The sequence below is a fragment of the Chiloscyllium plagiosum genome, chromosome 13 (genome assembly GCF_004010195.1).
Source record: "Chiloscyllium plagiosum isolate BGI_BamShark_2017 chromosome 13, ASM401019v2, whole genome shotgun sequence".
Lineage (NCBI taxonomy): Eukaryota > Metazoa > Chordata > Chondrichthyes > Orectolobiformes > Hemiscylliidae > Chiloscyllium > Chiloscyllium plagiosum.
In genome coordinates, this window is record NC_057722.1 from 5077284 (window position 1) to 5095389 (window position 18106).

At 40.4% G+C, this 18106-nt stretch overlaps 1 protein-coding gene across 2 annotated transcripts in view; it reads right to left on the reverse strand.

Moving 5' to 3' along the window:
* atg4b (autophagy related 4B, cysteine peptidase) overlaps window positions 1-18106 on the reverse strand; it is an 81252-nt gene that overhangs the window by 3461 nt on the left and 59685 nt on the right. For both annotated transcript variants that reach the window (XM_043701722.1, XM_043701723.1), the window contains 5 exons: window positions 10932-11011; window positions 5649-5851; window positions 4102-4180; window positions 3340-3485; window positions 981-1037 (listed from right to left, as the gene is read on the reverse strand). In XM_043701722.1, the coding sequence (XP_043557657.1) occupies window positions 981-1037; window positions 3340-3485; window positions 4102-4180; window positions 5649-5851; window positions 10932-11011 (565 nt within the window). The remainder of the gene's footprint in view (window positions 1-980; window positions 1038-3339; window positions 3486-4101; window positions 4181-5648; window positions 5852-10931; window positions 11012-18106) is intronic.

Consider the following 18106-nt stretch of genomic DNA (forward strand, 5'->3'; position numbering starts at 1 on the left):
GGGCAATTAGGAATGGACAATGAATGTTGGCCTAGCCAGTGACTCCCTTATCCTGTGAATAAATAAAAGTTTCTGCAATATTCCCTTAAACATTAATTAAACTCAGTGACCAAAGTCTTGGCTTAGTTGATTAAACTTTGCTGCCTTATAGAAGCACAGCTTTCCCTCATTAGAATTTTTTAAATTCCTTCTTGGGATGTTGGTGTTGCAGGCAATGCCAGTACTGTTGCCCAACCCTAATAGCATTTGGGAAGATGTTCATGAGCTGTGTTTTTGAATCCCAGTGATGGAATCCCCACATCCAACCTTGGCTGTAGTAAAGCTGGATGGCAGGATAGCGCAAGTTCAACCACGTTTTTCTGCATTGAATTGCATACAACTGAGCAACTTGCCAGATCATTTTGAGAGTAGTTAAGAGTCAATCACATTGACTGTGTTGCATTGCAGGATACAACATTCCTCCCCTTAAAACAAGCTTATCTTAAAGATATTTCTAACTATAAAGTAGCTCTCTACTATAAAAAATAATCTGTATTTTGGTATCTCCCATCTTCAGGGTACTAAAATTTTCTTTACAGGAAATTGGATACTTATTTCGGAGTGTCGTCTTTGATTTTATAGGTCCTCCGGGACTATGACGACTTTACCTTTATAGGCTGAATCAGTGTGACCTGTTGACAGGTGAGAATGCTACAATTGAGCCATACCTGACAGTTCCGGATCAGGTAAGCAATTTCTGAATGTTTCAAATTGCTATTCTGAAATGGTATGTATACAGATACTAGAACCTCTGCAAATTTATTTTTTACTGATATAAACAGGCATGAGAAAGCTAACTCTCTTCCTATGTTTGCTGTGCTTTCTAGTCTCAGTGACCAAATGACCCACTTTAAATGGAGCGGGTGAAGGTGAACAGATTGGCAGAACCACCTGATATTTCATTATGAGGATCCAATTTATTTTAATAGAGTTAGTCTCACCATTTTCATTCGTTTACACCAGTCGTTAAAATCCTCCTCTGTGCTGCAGAAAAAGCCCTGTGGGAGAACAAGATAGTCAAAGGTTAATATCAGCACAGGTGTTGACATATAGTCACGTAACTTTGATATCCACCAACTCGAATAGGAAGCAGCTTGCAGACATAAATACTACTCAAGAGGAACCCAGTGAGGGAATCTCCACATCCAACCTTGGCTGTAGTAAAGATGGATGGCAGGATAGAACTGAAATAGGGAGGTAGTATGTGGGGTATCGAATGTGATGAATGTCTGAGGTATCTCAAGGAAGGGAGGGAGAGAGAAAGAGAGTGAGTGTGTGTGCACGCGCGCGTGGAATATGGAGGTGAAAAGATGGTGTGTAGGGAGAGCTGAGAGTCGGGTAACTGGTTTGAGATGCAACTGTGAGGACATATCATTCGGTACGAGCCAAGTCTAAAAATGTGCACCAACTGCTGTGGCTTGAGCCAGTGTTGGGATCTCCTGACAAAACAGTGCAACCTAGATCCACCCCCATGCGCCTTTCCACAATTTACATCTTCAATTGCTGTTAATCAGATATATTGGAACTTCTCATATCTTAGTTTTTGCTATTAAGAGATTAAACGTAGACCCAAACATAGATCATAGAATCCCTACAGTGTGGAAACAGGCCATTTGGCCTAATAAGTCCACACTGACCCTCCGAAGAGTAACCCACTCAGACCTATTCCTCACATTTCCCCTCACTAATGCACCTAACCTACACATTCCTGAAGACTACAGGCAATTTAACATAGCCAATTCACCCTAACCTGCACAACTTTGGACTGTGGGAGGAACCTGGAGGAAACACATGTAGATACGGGGAGAATGTGCAAATACTAATACAGTTTAAGCCACATTTACAAATTTCTTTAGGTATTGCCATGTCCACAAGATAGAAAACATGTATTGTTACATAAAAGCCCATATTGTTAAAATTTTCAATAGACTTTGCTGGAATAAAACACAGTCAGTGGTGATTGTATGATGCAAGTTCACTATCATTTCTGGAATGTTCCAATCAGGATAGAGTTAGAACATCATCTTCATAGAACTGTAGACAAAATGTCTCTCGAGCAAACAAAAATATGAAATGCATTATGTCTGAAAACGTTCTAGTGACCCACCTACTGTTAATACAACAAAAAGGTAGTTTTGACCAGGGGACTGGAAGCTTACCTCGTAAACAGATGTGGAGTTACTAACAGTCCTATTTATCCCCTTAAGGTGAATACGGAACCCTGAGCAGAAATCAACATTTAAACTGAAACAGGCTTCATATAATAGGCCTATCATGAGACCAAAACTCATCCAGTCTTTGAAAACAAGATTTAATGATACATTTTTGAACCATCTTTAATGATACTTTTTCTGGAGAAATCTAGTCAACTGGTAATCGTGTGCTATCTAATATTCTTTGGAGTAATGCTCAACTTTTTAACTCTTGTTTTGTTTTACTACTTTGTATTGAATTTTTCTTTTGGATGTAGGTACCTTGGTACCCAAGATGGTGCCAATTGTGGTGACTGTGCTCCTGTACCTCTATACTCGAGTGTGTGTTACAATATAATTTAAAACTAACATGCTGGTAAGAATCTTTTTTGCTGCTAGCATCCAGTGTGTCTGCAAAATCCTCAGCAGAAATCAAAATTGAGGCTGAACTAAAGCTGCCTCAAGTCCAATAACATTTGAAGTCCAGTTCTCTAGATTTTTTTTTTGCCAGAACTGGACCAGGACTGTACACCAACATCATCTTGCTGCACTTTCATAAACACCAAGACAAATTCTGGAACCTAAGCCAATTGCATCCAACTGAGTCCAAGCTCCTATGGAAAAGAACCTTCACTGGACACTGATGTTTTGGACTTGAAAAAAAATCACATGAATCAACATCAATCTCTTTGATTTTTCATTATCCTTAATTGTAACCTCTTTCCTTTCCTCAGTTCAAATCTCACTTTTGGCGTTGATGGCCACAGAAGGTGCCTTTGTGATGAGAAAACAACAATGTAATTATCAACTTGCAAATCCTTTTGATAGGCTTGTGACAGACAGTAAGAGAGGGAGTTTCTGGGTCCTCCAGAACCCAGTAGTAGTTGCACCATAACAGCTTCCATACACATGTTCTTGTTAGAGGCAGTACTCTGCAGCAAGTGTCCTCCTCTCAAGGGACTATTAGAAATAGTAACCCCAAATTGCCATTTGTCAGGCCATCAATTACCACCTAAAGCACATAGATCTTTAGAGATATCATAATTTCATTCTATTGTATGAGCAAAAGTGGTTTTATGCTCAGACATGGTTGGATTGCTGCACATACCACAGCGATGGATGGGTCCAAGTCACAGATGCTCATCCTACAAGGAGGATGTTGACAGTGGAAACTCTCATCTGGTATAGAGAAATCATCAAATGGCTCCACTGCAGGCTGTGTTGTGTGTGGATCAAGGTAGATTAACTCATCATCTGCAAAATTAAAGACAGAATTTTTACGGAAGTAATCAGCTCTTACTAACGGGTCTGTTTACAAATCCAAGTAGTCAGAGATTCCACATGACTTAGGTCTCACAGCTTGATGTATACACACCATTTGCAGTATCTGGTCAAAATGATTTCATTTAAAGTATCATTACCTATCAAGTTCAGAATTATTATAAACCATTACTTAGAAGTAATCATCAGCTCATCTGTACAGAACAGTATTATTTGAGGAAGTTGTTCTGTGCATAGCTGATGGGACAATAAAACACTAAGGGATTTATATATCAGCTGCACATTTGCACAAAATTAACAAGTCAGTTGGGTGCAAACTCCAAGTATAAAAGATAATACTACTTCTTTGCAGATCTCAGTTGCATTATTTATGACGAATCAGAAAAGTCTGTCATAGTACAAATGGGGAAATTAGAACTTGGACATTATATCCCATTTGGTCTGATAATTTATTCACAACCTTCCCATGGTTAACTACTTAGCTCCCACCTCATCATTGCCCAGCTTAAAATGTATCAATGTATGGTTTACAGTTGGCAATACCATTTGGAAGTGACAGGAGTAATGGTGCATTTCAGCAGTGACTGACCTACATATCCGATGAAATAATGAGCACTGTTGGGTTTGCCACCGATGACTCCAAGAGATTGTGGCATCATGAAGCATTTCTGAAAAGATAAAATTGAAATGGTGAATGAAATTGCCATGGTAAGAGGGGCACAGAAGAGGAGGAAGAGTGGGAATGAGAGATGGAAGTGTGATGGGATGATGGGTAGAGGTAACAAAGCCACATAAGCGGATATTAGGACAGTTGATGAATAGTTATATATTGAGCAAGATTTTAAGCAACATGAACTTGTCTGGGAGGTGGATCTCCAATGTTAAGGCCCAGGATGCTGACCACAGCTACTAGTAGTGGAGTGATGGAAATCAGAAATGTGCAAGAGGCCAGATTTAGAGAAACAGTAACATCTCGGAGAACTGCAGTGCTGTGTGAGGAGATCAGAATCTAAGGAGGGGATTTGAAAATAGGTACAAGAATATTAAGATGGACAAGTTAATGTAAATCAGAGAGGACAGGGTGGCTGAAGAGAGATTACATCAACAGAATTTGAATGAGCTCCAATTTCACAAGGGTGCAGTGGAACAGTAAACTCAGAGACATGGATGAGAGTTTGAGCATCAAATGAGCCAAGGCAGGGACAGAGGCTGGTAGTGCTATGGAAGTAGAGTTGGCGGTTCCAGTGGTGGAATGAATATGAAGTCAGAATCATCAATTCAGGCTCAAATAAGAGGCTCAATTTGCAACAGTCTGATTCAGCTTTAGACAGTAACCAGGGAGAGAGATGCAATCAATAATAAAGATAATAAAAATAATAAGAAAATGCTAGAAACACTTCAGTAAATCTGGCAGCACCTGTCGAGAAAGAGCAATGGATTATCGGTAATGGAAAAGTTAGTGATCTAGCATGTTTTCGCAAATACAGTTGGGGTGTGGATGAACGAAAGTGGACATTTGTGATAGGAAGGACAGACTGAAGACAATAGAATTTTCATTCATAAATGGCTTAATATTTAATTGGAGGATATTTTTGCTCATTCAGTGGATGTTAAAGTAGTAGCATCTCAAATTGGAGTAAGTGGAGGGGTACAGCTGAGTGTCATCAGTATATGTGAAATCTGAAGTTGCATTTTCAAATGATGCCGCTAAGGTACAGCATGTAGATAAGGAATAGGAAGGGCTCAATGGCAGATTGTTTGGAGATTCCAGAGATAACAGTGCAAGAGCAGGAAGAGAAGCCATTGCAAGTGATAGTCCAGTTATGATTAAATAGACAGGAATAGAACCAGTTAGATGCAGTTTAATCCAGCTAAGCGATGGAGGAGAAATACTGGAGTTGGATCTTATGGTTAATTGGATCAAAGTCCCACAGACAACGTTTGGAAGATGAGGAGGGTTGGTTTACGATTGTCACAGTGGGGTTCATGCAGAATGCCAACACCTACATAGACTTATTGTTAAAACAGTTTGTCTGTATGCTGGAAAGTTATATCTAGTTTCCCAGTATTCACAATTCTTTTGCTTTTCATTCTCAGCATAAGTACACTGCCTTTCGCCAGGGGAGAAAACTGTACCTTCAATGTTTTGATGTATGCTTCATTGATCTCGCTGAGTCCCAACCTTAGAGGTATTAGTAACACTAGTGGTTTCCACGCTAATGTGTCTTCTGAGCAATTTGCACCTGATGGATACCCATTGAATCGCCTTTGACCAACAGATGGAGGGAATGCTGCTGCTGCTGCCCCCGCACACGGACTCTCAGACTTGCACAACATCTCTGTTACAAAACAAGAGGCAAAAACAATGATAGCCTGCTCTACCCAGTCTCATCCAGCCCTACGCACAGCATCAACACCAGAAGGCATTTGATAAAAGTTCCCCAAAAGAGACTGTTGTCTCAAGATAAAGAAATCAAAGGCATATTATTGACCTGCATTGGAAATTGACTGATGAGAGTAGAGAGTAAGGGTAATGGGCAGGCACTAATCAGCATTATGTGACTCTCACATTCCACAAGGATTTGTGTTGGGACTGCAACTGTTCATCACATTGACTTAAACTCAGAGTGGAATGGGAAGTCCCAAATCTAAATTTGTGGATAGAGTCATACAGAACAGAAACAGACCCTTGTTAGAGAGACATTGACAGGTTAAGTAAATAGGCAAAATCGTGCCAAATGGATTTCAATATAGGCAAATGGGAGGTCATGTAGTTTGGACTGAACAAGGATAGACCTAGTGCTTTCCAAATTGAGAAAAGTTAGAAACAGTGAGTCTAAAGGCTCCAGGTACACACAATTAAAATATCATGAAAAGTAAAGAAAACAAACAAAAATGCTAATGAGACAACTGAGTTCACCCTGATGGTCACCATATGTCAGGCAAGGGGTGAGGTGCAGAAGATGAGACTTTTATGGTGACCTCAGTCAGAATGGGAATTGGGTCATTCTAACATAGAATGTTACAGCGCAGTGCAGACCCTTAGGCCCTCAATGTTGCACCAACCTGTGAAAATAATCTGATGCCCATCTAACATACATATGGATAATAATGGAACAGTGTATGTCCAATGCCCATTTAAATGCCCTGAATGTCAGCAAGTCTACCAATGTTGCAGGCAGGCCATTCCACGCCCTTACTACTGAGTGCAGAAACTACCCCTAATATCTGTCCTAAAACTATCACCCCTCAATTTAAAGCTATGTCCCTTCGTGTCAGCCTTCACAATCCAAGGAAAAAGGTTCTCACTGTTCACTCTATCTAACCCTTTGATTATCTTATACACCTCGATTAAGTTACCTCTCAACCTTCTTCTCTCCAAAGAAAACAGCCTCAGTTCCCTCAGCCCTTCCTCATAAGACCTTCCTTCCATACCAGGCAACATCCTCATAAATCTCCTCTGAACACTTTCCAAGGCTTCCACATCCTTCCTATAATGCGATGACCAGAACTGCATGCAATACTCCAGGTGCAGCCTTACCAGTGTCTTGTACAGCTGAAACATGACCTCATGGCTCCAAAACTCAATCTCCCTACCAATAAAGGCCAACACACCATATGCCTTCTTAACAACCCTATCAACCTGGGTGGCAACTTTCAGGGATTTATACACCAGGACACCAAGGTCTCTCTGTTCATCTACACTGCCAAGAATTTTACCATTAGCCCAGTACTCTGCATTCTTGTTGTTATTTCTTCCGAAGTGTACTACCTCACACTTTTCTACATTAAACTCCATTTGCCACTTGCAGCCCAGCTCTGCATCTTATCTATGTCCCTCTGTAACCCACAACATCCTTCAGCACTATCCACAACTCTGCCTACCTTACTGTCATCTGCAAATTTATGAACTATGTATCGCAAATCGGCCATCCAGCCAATTAAGCTAACCAAGCCCTTAGCAACAGGAATAGAATACAAGGGTAAAGAAATCATGTTTCAGCTACACAAAAACCCTGATATGACTACCTTGGAATAGCAAGAACAATTCTGGCCATATCTTTAGGAAGGATCTACTGACCCTGGAGGGAGTGCAGCAGAGATTTGCCAAAATGAAACCTGGATTCCAAAACAACACAAACTTATTCCTGGATGTTTAGAAGGTTAAAGGGTGATATGTTAGTGTTTTCAAGATATTAAGGGAAGTAGGATAATTGCTGAGGAGTCCAGGACTGCAGCTATAGCCTAAAAATGCAAGCCAGTCCTTTCTGGCATGAAACTGAGAAACATATAAACACACACACATAAAAGAGGGCACCATTTTGGATCTCTCTTCTGAAAATAGCAGCTGATGCCAACTAAATGTTAATTTTAAATCTGAGATTGATTATTTTTGTTAGAAGTTTTATTAATTTGGGAAAAGATAGGCATACACAGAGTCAAATAGCAGATCAGGCATGATCTCACTGAATGACGGAATGGGCTCAGAGGACAAAATGTTCCTAACTTCTTAATTTCACTATGTTGTCAACATTTAGTTATGGCTTTCCTTCTTCTATGCACCACAATATTCCAATACCTAAGGGTTCACAGGCATTGATTTTTAAAGCTGGCAGCATGTATGGAGAGTAGTTAACAAAGCAAATGAGATCTTGGGCTTCATATATACAGGTACTGAGCACAAAAGCAGGGAAGCTACTCTGAATCTTTATAAAACTCTGGTTAGGCCACAATCAGAGTTGGTATAGTATCCAGCTCCAGTCAACCCACTTTAGAAAAGGTGTGAACGTTCTTGAGAGGGTGCAGAAGGGAATTACCACTATCGTTTCAGGGATGTACAATTCTAGCTGAAAAATCCGATTAGAGAAAAGGGTATAAACACAGAAAATGCTGCAGAAACTCAGCAGATTCTGAAGAAGTGTCACATCGGACCCAAAACATTAACTCTTTCCCCACAGATGCTGCAAACCCAAGTTTCTCCAGCATTCTCTATGTCTGTTTCAGATATTCCAGCATTATAGTATTTCACCTTTATTAGAGAAACTGGTGTTTTAGACAAAGGAGGTTGGAGGGGGATTGACAGATATACAAGAATATTACAAGTTTACAAAGTGGAAAAGAGCTGTTCACATTCATTGATCGTATGAGGACTAGCAGAGACAGGTTTAAGATTTTGGGCAAGAATTGCAGAGTGAGGTGAGGAAGAACTTTTTTTTTAAAAAGTGGGTAGTGATTTGGGACACCTAGCTACCTCCAGTCTCTCCATCCTGTTTGCCTAACAGGTGAAATCGAGATGGCCAAATGGCAGAAAAAGCCCATCATCATTGTCGTCAAAATTCACATACGATAATGGCCCACTGGTAAATATCAGTCTGTGAATGTTGACATTGTTAGGAATCAAAACTTGCCAGGCGATTGTTTTTTGAGATTTAACAAGAAAAAACATAAGCTAAGCATGGAATTTGATAAAAGAGGTGGCAGATATATTTATGAAAATGGGTAATAAAATCTTGGCCCAAGGGCAATCCACGGGCTATTAAACATCAAACTTAATGTCACCTAGAGACTGCAATTTTTCCTGATTCATTGAAGCTCCTTACCCAGAGATACCATTGTACTTTCCCCAAAGTTTGTCAATATTACAAGTTGTTTATTAGGGAGGCTTGTCCAACTATTGAGAGGAGATGAGGAAACAATCAGATTATGTAAAAGCTGTTAGCTTTGGCTCTGTAGTGGTTTTCCCTTGTTTAGAGAATGTAGAGAGATCATGTTCATTGTAAAGACTGCAGTGTGGAGCCATTATTGACTCCCCAGTACAGTGTTGAGGAGGGTGAAGATATCTTTCAAGTGAGATGCTAAATCAAGGCCCTGTCTTCTCAGGTGGATGGAAAGCATTCTACTACAGTATTTGAAGAGAAACAGGAGAAATATTCTGGTGGCCGTAATTTATTCAGCATTTAACATCAATGAAGCAGTTATCCACTCATTTATCTCAATGTTGCTGGAGAGGTTTGGCATGGAACTGGATTGTGGAAATTGGCCACTCTCAACAATGATTACACCTAAGAAATACTTAACTGACTGTAGAGCATTTTGAGACAAAATGCAATTGCTTCCTTGCTTGTAGCTTAAATTGTAATTGAGATAATTAGCCTCAGGCATTCTAAGTTCAGGAGAAAGTCATTTAAATAAAAAAATCAGGGCTCCCCAGGACTCTTTTCATTAATTGGATGACACTTAATGCGCAAGTTTCTGCATTAAGAATGGAAAGAGATGGTCTTTAGAAGTTTATTAGTTTATTGAAAAAAAATGGAAAGAAAAGGAAAAGAAAACTATACATCATGGTCATTACTGAATATCAGGATGTGTTACTGTTCCTGGTTCACGATGATATCATATAGACTTGTACTTCTTGACTAAAGAATGGCCACATCTTTTATACATGCACACTGCAACAGCAACAAACTACAGCTGCCAGTGGGTTTGTGGCAATTGCAATCAATTATGATCACAAGTGGTTGGAAATGAATTACAGTATCAATTACAGTAATAAAACAATAATCAATTTTCTGTAGCACTGCAGAGAGACGTGAAAGAACTTGTATGGTGTGCAAGTGAAATCAGGTTAGAGGATTGGGAATAATTGGATCAGCGCATACAGATGTAATTTAAAGTCCTTATTCTGTTCATTTTATTCAATAGTTTAGGTAACAGAGAAGCAGGGCTAGTTGCAGCACAGAAGTCACCTATAGTACACGCTGAGGAGTTGGGAAAAGGGAAGATAAAGTGTTACTGTACTACCGTGGCAGAAGGACAGAATGTCAGCGTGACAATATGTAGTTTTCTATCAGAATATGAACATAAAACTTGATGAGAAAGCTAGTGATAGAAAGTAAAATTCTGAGGACAGTACATGCATACAGACACAGTTGTCAATATATTATACAGATTAAAGCAAAGATTGGGCCTGGGTGATCGTTCCTGTTTTTGACAACACTAGTTGAAAACTTAAAGATGACTATTTCAGATTTCTCATTAATGCTTCTTAAGCAATAACTACCCTGGAGACTTTTGTTAGCTGAGGTAGCAAATGTGGACAGGCAGCAGGGTTCCACCAAGAACACAGAATGAACTAATTAATCAACTTGTGCTCATGTCAATTTCAAAAAGCTGAATCAGAGAATGCATCGATTTCCCAAGAATAAAATCACAGGATTATTCATGTCCAATTCACAGTTACCAGCAAATCCCCAGATTAACATCCAAATCAAAAGATTTCTACACAGGAACGGGGATCTACATTCTCCCAACTGAAGGTAAAGGCAATCAACAGGAGGAATAACATTTATAGCTGGATAGAACCTCTGGGAGATATCACAAGCACAGAACTTTATAGATTCACTGCTTGCTAATACTTACTGATGTCATCAATTATTACTGTGTTATCCATCGCCACATGAACTGCTAACGAGCTCCAGTTGTCAAAGAATGTGAGTTTCCTAAAAGAAAAGATGACTATTGTCATACACCATGAGCTACGATAAAGAAAGCATACATGCAACCTGCTACATACTAAACAATGCAGAGCAGATTCCATATTCAACTCCTGGTATATGATGGTCCGAAAGTAATTGTCAGGTTTGGAAACGTTCAAATAAGGAGCCAAATCAAGAAATATTCACAATATCTAGTGAATCATATACATGTGTCATTGGAAATAATGTGCAGACAGTCAAGCATTTTAATAAGATCGAATCTTCCTTTATGTTTAACCATCTTTTTGAGACTATTACTTCTATTTATTCTTATGCATGTTTAATCAGATAACCAATGCTTTTTTGTTCAGTTCCAGCTCAGCAAAAAAAATTTTTAATCAGTTCCAGCTCAGCGAAAAAAGTACACCCAGAACTGTTAATCATCACAGCATTTACAATGTTCTGGCAGTTTACTGCAATATTAACTATTGTGCAGACATCTAAATATACCAAATTCTCAAGTTGTTAATTTTATACTTAAATAACCTGCAGAAATTACTGAAGAACTGAAATGAGCCTGTTTTTACATCCCAATGCAAACACCTCTAAAACTTTATATACAAAAGCCACAAACTCAACCTGTATTGGTTCAAAAATGCAGCTCACCACCACCTCCTCCAGGGTAACTAGGGATAGGCCTAGCCCAGTCAGCACCACCCACATCCTACAAATGAATAAAAAGGTTTGTGCTGTAGAAAACCATATCATAAGACCACATGCTAGACTTAAGTCACAGGCTTCCATTAAATTCAATGAACACTGCCTGGCTATCACAGAAGTACAGAAATATATTTATCAATAGTGCTTGGACTAACTCCAAAATAAACCGTCAATACAAATATTTCTCAATTGTTCAGCTGTTTCATCCTCGGTCAGTACTCAACAACAGTGTTCAATCTTTACACCCTTACCCACCTGTAGTGAGAAAGCCATTACACCTTCCTCTTCTTTCAGAGGAAACGGCAGGCAGTATCAACACCTTTTTCACGTACTGGTCGTATTTAATAATTACATCCTTCACCCTCCCTCTTCCAACAAGGTGCAGCTTTCAGCCATCCCCAAGGCAATTCTTTTCTTCATACTTCATCAGATTTCTGCTGTTCAAAGTACTCACTGGACACTCATTGGGCAATGGCAGGAGATGAAATACCTGATAGGTAGTAATTTGATTTGAGCCTGGGACTCAGTCTGCGATGTCATGATATGCATTGCTGCAATCCATATTGATATATATTGCTATTTTTGAATCTTTGTGTAGGTGACTTTTTGGATATTTTTCTATCCTGTCTATTAAGTAATATTGTCCAGCTGACACTTGGTAACAGTACACAAGCTCAAATCTGCTGGTAAACAGTTTCATCTTGTAGATGGTTCACAGTGTTATGGATGCCATCTCTCAGATGAGCTACTGAAGGGGGGCCCTATTAAGAAGGTGCAAAACATCACAGGGCACTACCTATTTTGAAGGGTTCTAGACAATACTGCTCTCTAATCAACATTAAAAAAAGTCAGATTATCTGATACTTAGCACACTACAGGTTGTGGGAGCTTGCTATGAATAACTTGGCTTCAGTAAATTTTTACATTACAACAGGACCATACTTTGATAGAACTTCATTAGTTGAGGTATTATGGTCGTGAAAAGCACTGCATAAATACTTTTTCTTATTTTGCACATTACTATGACACTGCATGTGATAATTCAGAGAATATGTTGTTTGACAAATATGATAGCATACACTATTCAAAAAAAATCCATGATACTTTGAGACTGCAAAGTGTACATATGGAGTGGACAAAGTTCCCATTGTGTTAACCTTACAGCTGAGCAATAGCCAGGATGTAATTTGTAATATGCCACAGCATGAAACAAAAAATCCCCCAGCATGTGTCAGTGCTACTGACAACACCTCCTTCCCCTAGCAACAGCAGCATGCTCGACACAAGCTTTTTCTCTATTTTAAATAAATTACAACAAAAATGCTTCAGATATTGAGACAGAAGTGATAGAAACTATAGGAACTGTGCTTTATAATGTTTTCACTGTAGCTGAATTTTGAGCATAAAGACTTCTCCAATTGCAATGAATAAAGAGAACAATATTTATACTCCAAAAATCAGCACGACTGATTGCAAGACTGCATTTCCAAATCCAAGCGCCACCCATTCTTATGGAACAACACAACCTTGATTTGCTAAGAGTAATTACAGAAAAGATCTTCTACATTATCATAGAAAGCAATCTACCACACACTTCGATTCTTCGCATCTGCTGTTTTCACTGCCACACTTGAACTTCATTAGGAGAACTCCTTGAGCCATAAATGGACGACAACGTGATTCTGTGCAGTATACAATTGAACAGAGTGCAAGTGAAGAGGGAAATCATGAACCGAGAATTTGAAAAACAAAGCAAGATTCGGAAGTCAGTAAATATTTGAGGTACAAAGAACAGACAAGTCATTCCAAGTACTTCTTGTAAAGCATTTTAGATCCCATTTTGATTCCTGTCAGCTGACTATGCATATCGCAATTACAACTCAAAACATACAACCGGTAGAAACTCTAATTTATAAAACAAATATCAATGCATCGAGAAATTGTCCAACATCACCGATTCGGCCTTGCCTCAACACAACTGGTGAGAAGTGCCCAAAGTGTAAATCTGATTTCAAGGCAGCTCCCTGTGCCCTTTGTGGCAGAGGCCAATTTTTTACCATTGTGCAGTCCCCAGCAACATGTCTGCTCAGACCCAGCCCTGCCCACCTCATCCTGCTGAGACATATAACCCTCACCTCCAATCTAGCAGCAGTGCTGTGCCTTGCTGTCACAATACTTGATACAAGTAAAAAGTCAATCAGTAAGGAGTACTGGGAGACAGACTCAGGAAATAGTGAGATCTAATTTAAATCGGCTGAAGAGAAGAGCACAAAAGTCAGATAATTGGAAGTGGAGTAGGGAAACAGATGGTGGCATCTTGAAAAATGTCCATATTAGAGGTGGTTGTGCTGCATGTCATGAAACGCATAAAGGTTTTGGATGTAGGTTTGCTCGCTGAGCTTGAAGGTTCATTTCCAGATGTTTCATTACACTACTAGGTAACATCATCAGTAGGCCTCAGGTGAAGCACTGCTGAAAATTCCTACTTTCTATTTATATGTTTGGGTTTCTTTGGGTTGGTGGTGTCATTTCCTGTGGTGAAGTCACTTCCTGCTCCTTTTCTCAGGGGGTCTAACTTGATGTGTTTGTTGATAGAGTTCCGGTTGGAATGCCATACTTCTAGGAATTCTCGTGCATGTCTTTATTTGGTTTGTCCAAGGATGGATGTGTTGTCCCAGTCAGAGAGGTACAGCATGGAAACAGACCCTTCGGTCCAACCCGTCCATGCCGACCAGATATCCCAACCCAATCTAGTCCCACCTGCCAGCACCCGGCCCATATCCCTCCAAACCCTTCCTATTCATATACCCATCCAGATGCCTCTTAAATGTTGCAGTCGAAGCGGTATCCTTCCTCATACGTATGTAAGAATACTAATAAGAGAGGGTCACATCTTTTTGTGGCTAGTTGGCGTTCATGTATCCTGGTGGCTAGTTTTCTGCCTGTTTGTCCAATGCATAAAGGTGGATAAATCCCCAGGACGTGATCAGGTGTACCCTAGAACTCTGAGAAGCTAAGGAAGCGATTGCTGGACCACTTGCTGACATATTTGTATCATTGATACTTACAGGTGAGGTTTCGGAAGACTAGCGATTGACTAACATGGTGCCACTACTTAAGAAAGGTGGTAAGGACAAGCCAGTGAACTACAGACCGGTGAGCCTGACATCGGTGGTGGGCAAGTTGTTGGAGGGAATCCTAAGGGACAAGATGTACATGTATTTGGAAAGGCAAGGATTGATTAGGTATAGTCAACATGGCTGTGTGTGGGAAATCATGTCTCATGAACCTGATTGAGTTTTTTGAAGAAGTAACAAAGAGGATTGATGATGGCAAAGTGGGAGACTAGTTAGCAAGGTTAGATCTCATGGAATACAGGGAGAACTAGCCATTTGGATATAGAACTGGCTCGAAGGTAGAAGACAGATGGTGGTGGTGGTGGAGGGTTGTTTTTCAGACTGAAGGCGTGTGACCAGTGGAGTGCTACAAGGATTGATGCTGGGTCCATGATTTTTTGTCATTTATATAAATGATTGGATGTGAGCATAAGAGGTACAGTTAGTAAGTTCACAGATAACACCAAAACTGGGGGTGTAGTGGACAGCAAAGAAGGTTACCTCAGATTACAACAGGATCTTGATCAAATGGGCCAATAGGCTAAGGAGTGGCAGATGGAGTTTAGATAAATGCGAGGTGCTGCATTTTGGCAAAGATTTAATGGTAAGATCCTAGGGGTTGTTGCTGAACAAAGACCTTGGAATGCAGGTTCATAGCTCCTTGAAAGTGGAGTCGCAGGTAGATAGGATAGTGAAAACGGCGTTTGGTATGCTTTCCTTTATTGGTCAGAGTATTGAGTACTGGAGTTGGGAGGTCATGTTGCAGCTGTACAGGACATTGGTTAAGCCACTTTTGGAATATTGCATCCAATTCTAGTCTCCTTCCAATTGGAAGGATGTTGTGAAACTTGAAAGGGTTCAGAAAAGATTTACAAGGATGTTGGCAGGGTTGGAGGATTTGAGCTATAGGGAGAGTTTGAATAGGCTGGGGCTGTTTTCCCTGAAACATCAGAGGCTAAAGGGTGACCTTTTAGAGGTTTATAAAATCATGAGGGGCATGGATAGGATAAATAGACAAGGTCTTTTCCCTGGGATGGGGGAGTCCAAAACTAGAGGGCATAGGTTTAAGATATAAAAGAGGTCTAAGGGGCAACTTTTTCATGCAGAGGGTGGTACGTGCATGGAATGAGCCACCAGGGGAAGTGGTGGAGGCTGGTAAATTGCAACATTTAAAAGGTATCTGGATGGGTACATGAATAGGAAGGGTTTGGCGGGATATGGGCCGGGATTAGATTAGGTTGGGATATCTGGTCAGCATGGACAGGTTGGACCGATGAGTCTGTTTCCATGCTGTATATCTCTATGACTATGAAAGTGTAGCAGAAATGGAATAAAGTTCACAACAAAGAAAACATGAAAGGGGAGCAACAAATTACATGCTTTAAATCAGAAATGTTTAAGCATTTTCGACCCCAAATTATGGAAATGCCCTACGTAATCGATCAATGAGGGTAAGAAAGGAGGTTGAGCATGAGAGGAGTTTATGACTCAGACATCATCCAAACAAGATTAATAAAAAACATGAAATCAGAAATTAAAGCACAAACTCCTGCCATTTCAGTTGACCAATCCTGTACTAGGTAAAAACAATGACTGCAGATGCTGGAAACCAGATTCTGGATCAGTGGTGCTGGAAGAGCACAGCAATTCAGGCAGCATCCGACGAGCAGCAAAATCGACGTTTCGGGCAAAAGCCCGTCATCTATTCCTGATGAAGGGCTTTTGCCCGAAACGTTGATTTTGCTGCTCGTCGGATGTTGCCTGAATTGCTGTACTCTTCCAGCACCACTGATCCCGATCCTGTACGATTTCTACCTAAACCCTCTACTCTCATATCACTTACCCACTTATTTCCTATACTCTTCAATACAGTTCAGTATGGGGGCTCAAACATAAAACATAAAACAGTACAGCACAGTACAGGCCCTTTAGCCGTCGATGTTGTATTGGCCTTTTATCCTACTCTAAGATCAAACTTACCTACAAACCCTCATTTTACTATCTTCCATGTCCCTATCCAAGAGTCGCTTAAATGTCCCTAATGTATCTGACTCTACTACCACTACTGGCTGTGCATTCCATGCACCCACCACTCTTTGTGTAAAGAAGCTACCTCTGACATCTCCCCGAAACCTTCCTCCCATCATCTTAAAATTATGCCCTCCTCATGATAACCATTTCTGCCCTGGGATAAAATCTCTGGCTATCCACTCTATCTGTGCCTCTCAACATCTTGTACACCTCTATCAAATCACCTCTCATCCTTCTTCGCTCCAGTGAGAAAAGCCCTAGCTCCATCAATCTTTCTTCATAAGGCCTCCAGTCTAGGTAGCATCCTGGTAAATCTCTTCTGTACCCTCTCCAAAGCTTCCACAGCCTTCCTATAAGTTCCTAAAGAACTTATCAGACCGGACCCTATCAGACACAAAGCGGTACTAGTAAAAGGATTAAATTTCAATTACCGAGACGCTGACAAGAAGGATTTCCTAGCGGCATTAGAAACCACATTGAAGGACAACAATCTCATGGAAGAAACACAACAAACGATCAGACACACAGTTGCCCCTACTCTAAGCTGAAAGAGGGAAGGAAACAAACTGAACATACAAGAAAAGAAAGCCCTAGACAACCTCAAAAAAGTCAAAAACACCGTTATATTACCTGCAGACAAAGGTCGGCTCACAGTCACCCTGAACAGAAGGGACTACATCGAGAAAGCCAATGCACTACTCGCAGACACCAACACTTACCAACAGGTGGCGCTAGACCCGACCCTACAACTAGGAAACAAAATTACATATCTCCTAAAAAATTTACACAATTCCGGACAATTAAACAAGACGGAATTCCAGAAAATGAAACCTGACGGGACCAACACCCCACGATTCTACGGACTACCAAAAATCCATAAACCAGGAGCCCCCCTCAGACCTATAGTCTCACTACCTGGAACCCCAACTTACAGACTGGCCAAAGAACTACACGCAAGACTGAAATACCCAGTAGAAGAGTCACAGCACTCCACCCAGGAATTCCTAAAAATCATCAAAAACACCAAAATAGAGGAAGATGAAGCAATGATCTCATTCGACGTAACAGCATTGTTCACCTCCATCAACATCGACCTGGCAAAGGAAACACTTACCACACTTTTAGAAGAGATCATCACACACACACACCAACCACCATCAATCACATTACCAACGAAAACATCATGAAGCTAGTGAACCTGTGCCTCACCACCCACTTCACCTGCAACAACATAGTCTACAAACAAACCAAC